The sequence below is a fragment of the Pygoscelis adeliae genome, unplaced genomic scaffold (genome assembly GCF_000699105.1).
Source record: "Pygoscelis adeliae isolate BGI_AS28 unplaced genomic scaffold, ASM69910v1 Scaffold839, whole genome shotgun sequence".
Taxonomy (NCBI): Eukaryota; Metazoa; Chordata; class Aves; order Sphenisciformes; family Spheniscidae; genus Pygoscelis; species Pygoscelis adeliae.
Window position 1 is genome coordinate 62,204 of NW_008825555.1, and position 3,874 is coordinate 66,077.

A 3,874-nucleotide genomic window follows, 5' to 3' on the forward strand; every position below is an offset into this window, starting at 1 on the left:
ACAGAAATATTAAATTCCTGATGAAGAAAAGCATCACATTTTGAGATTGCATGTCAGCATCCAGTTGATGACAATAAAGACTTACAATCTGACCTGAAGAAAGAAGACTAGGAGAAAGACTGAACGTTTAATCCTTTTTATTTCTGATTTTATTCGTGCATTCAGCAGCCCCCCCCCCAAAAAAAAAAAAAAATCAATTGTACCACATAACAAGACTATAATTCAATGAGAATGCAGAATGTTATTGTATTCATTATTCATTTTTTTCTTTTCATGGAACCTCCATTATGCTAGAAGTGAAACTATACTACGCAGATGCAGGTCCTAGGTGCCAACCAACAGCCAGATTTTAAAAACCTGTGGATTAGTAGAGTCACCAATGTCTCCAGTCCCACCAGGGCACCACAGACTGAAGAGATTATACTATAACCTTCATACCATTACCATAGCTACACCTGAAGAAAGTTAACAAGGTTAAAGAAATTTATATTTATAGTTTTCAGCAGTCTTCACAGAGTGCAGAGTGTTCCAGTGATTTCCATCATGACAAAGAACTGATCCAGTAAATACAGTCACATCTGTACTTCAAACATGTTCATCCATTTAAAATAATAACTGCATGTTCACTGTCATGATTTACCAGACTGCAGGTATACAAATTTGCAAATGCCCTGAGAAACGCATCCCAGATTTCCACATTCATTCTCAACACTTTGTATGAACATTACCTAAAACTGAGTTTAAAAATGAGTTTTTAAGCATCTTTGGATCCTCAAAGGAAAGTGCAGCTGCAGCTTTAGGGGCATTTAATCACTCAAGACTGGATGACAGAGTGCACCACTTACCGCTGAACAGGTAACGGAAGAGAATCTAAGTGGTCCTCGCCCTTAAAAGCCATATTTATCCTATTCTTATGTGCACTTCTCCACAGGCTGGAATCTGGAAAGAAAACAGTCATTTAGTAAACTTAGGGAAACTCAGACCTCTTCAGTCCAGGGTGGCATGGCATTCTCCTACTGATCTGTGGAGCTAACTCATTAAAAACAATTCAAAATGCTTCTTTTCCTCAGGCTACCACACAACTCCAGCAGATAACCAAGGCCATTAAGTACATTTCATGGCATAAGCCACATAGGGTTTGCATATTCCTGAACTTCCTGGACTAGTACACAGGTCAGACCCACCTGGGTTGAACGTTTCTGAGTTAATATCAAGTTATTATTTAGCCTCATTTATTTTGAATTAACTTGAACTGTAGAGGAAATCGATTTAGTATGACTGTAATCCTTCAGGTTATTGTGAGAAAGATTGCAAGAGAAAGCAAATGTACGCTCATGTGATTTCAGGATCATTTAGTACTACATTTACAGAAAGGCCTTTGATGTCTAAGTTACTGAAATATTGGATCCTGCCATGTTAAACGATATCATTTTTCTATCAGTTTGAAATGCTGTACACATCTTTTTCCTCCATGTTTTTCCTTTATACCTGGTGGCCAAGAGACGCATCCAAACACTATCATACTAGAAAGAGACAAGAGAGAAGGAGAAAGAGAGCTTCTTCATTTTCACGAAAAGGAGGGGTGCTGTCTCCCTCCCTTTTCTTTTAATTAGCCCCATCTTACATTAGGGCATTACCCACTATAGATCAATGCATATTCTCAACAAAAGTCAGAGAGGATTTCTTCTACCAGAAAAGATGAAGTCATTCCCACTCACCCACACAGCTAGAGGAAGAACTAATACAAAATACTTGAAGGAAAAGATTAATCCATGACTCAAGAAGAACAAGGAGGAGATGAATGAATTTGGAGGAGGAGAAAGGAACAGTGGGGAAATGATGCTTCCTTAGATGTGAGGAAAAACCTGGGATCAATGGATCTCATTCTTGGAGAAAATACTTTGCACAGGAAATTAATGCTGTTTGTGTCACCAGCTGAGGCAGAATGGTTTTGATGTAGCCACTTGTGAAATTATGCCATCTGGTTATTGGCTGCATTCTGCAAGCTGAGTCAGCCAGCATTTAAGATATTTGCCACTCCAAATTGCTCTTAATTGACACAGAGTGGTCTTCAGTATCTTTCCTAGCAAACTGATCTCATTGCTAATGCATGTCCTTGTTTTTTTCCCAAGATCCCACAAACATTGTCCTGAGTACCTAAAAGTATTATGACCAGAATAATGCATTCACATGCTCTGTCTACAATTAGCGCCAGATTGCTTTGGTAATGGTGTCATCCTGTGTTCCTTCCCACCACCCTGAATTTTTCTGGAAAAAACAAACTTAATCTTCTTAGTCCATGCATCTAATAAAGGAGTATATTGAAATATGGGAGAAGAATCTGGGTTTTTTTAAAAATAAAATTAAAAATAGGCAGTTTAAGTGTTACTGACTTCTCTGATTTAAAAAGACCGCAAGTATCAGATATTTGATAGAGTGTGGCTGAAAATTCATATGCCCAAGTATGAAAATATTAGTATGTATCCTTCTGTTCCCATGACACACCAAGATTTGAAAAACAAGCTTACTGTTGCTTTTTTAAAGCATATAGCATATGATGCACAGACTTCCCTAACAGCTGGAATAAATCAGCAATCTTCATTTCTTTTTACTAGTGGAATTTTTTTGTCTCTTTGTCAAAGAAATTTAAGATTACCAAATACAAATAATCATATAATCAGATTTACTGGAAATAGCCAATTATCTCGATTATCACTACCTTCATTTAAGAAGATACCCTTAATCAAAGATGAACACGTCTGCATAAAGTCTTAATATCCAAGATGAAGTTTCCTCTCCTAAATCCTATCACGTAAAGGACCGAGAAAATAGTCTTTCAGTCTGCAGAAGTACAGACTTCATAGACACAAACTATCTCCTTCTGCTCAGCATCAGGCACAGGATTTACCTTTTTATGCTACCAACAGAAAATCAACAGCTTCCCTCTGGCCAAGCTAAAGCTACTTCACCATAAGCTCAGCCCACTAACAATTTCTACACATACAAATTAAAGCATCTGCTTGTACCCCATAACTTGTGATTGGTGACATAATGTACATAGGCATAAATTAGATTATTGTGTGTCACTGTTCCCAGTAAATTAGAAACCTGAGAAAAATGCAGCTTTTTTATACACTGTCTTCCCACAAAACACACTTTTATATTATGGCTGAGAGTCTTTAAAAACATGATCAACTCCTACTTAGAGGTCACTTATGCTACAGGAACAATAACAAAATGCCACACCAATATCTTAACCAAACAGTCTGTCTCAAGGCTATGATTAGCTATTAGCTCAAATCTTTAAGCCCAAGTTAATGTTGACCACATGAGGAAATGCTCTCTCCGAGCACCTGGCGGTCTGCCAGAGGACCAGCTGTACTCCCAGGATAGCAAAGTACTACATTAGCCCACCTAAAGCATGACTACAAGAGAGGTTGAAGACCCAGTGCCTGATATGGCACAGGCTTCTGGTCATACTCAGAATGGCTCCTCCATGTGCTGGACAATTACGGTGCTCAATGGCAGATGTTGTTCAGTTTTCGGTGTTCTCATTCACCTGTCTGGGTAAGACCAAGACCACTGTACTTCCTAGTAAAGTCCATGACAGGACTGATGAATCCTTCTGTTTAGTTGATGCTGCTTTTTATTAAAGGCCACAACACAGTGTTGAGCTCTAGTCAGCATTCCTAAAAGGAAGGTCTCCTACTATAGATGACCATGTAGATGACTGCCTAAGCATCACATCAAGTCAAAGCAAGAAACTTTCAGAGTATCAAATTTTTCATCTTCTGCAAAAAACATCCTACTCAGGGTCAAAGGCTTCTTTACTCTGGCAAATACAGGATGAGACATGAAAGAACACAGACACGCT

At 38.4% G+C, this 3,874-nt stretch overlaps 1 protein-coding gene across 1 annotated transcript in view; it reads right to left on the reverse strand.

The window, feature by feature from the left end:
* LOC103923807 (protein inscuteable homolog) overlaps nt 1-898 on the reverse strand; it is a gene marked incomplete at its 3' end in the record, with an annotated part of 48,566 nt that extends 47,668 nt beyond the window's left edge. Inside the window, exon 1 of the mRNA XM_009332234.1 lies at nt 846-898. Within this exon, the coding sequence (XP_009330509.1) occupies nt 846-898 (53 nt within the window). The remainder of the gene's footprint in view (nt 1-845) is intronic.
* Between the last annotated feature and the right edge of the window lie 2,976 nt (nt 899-3,874).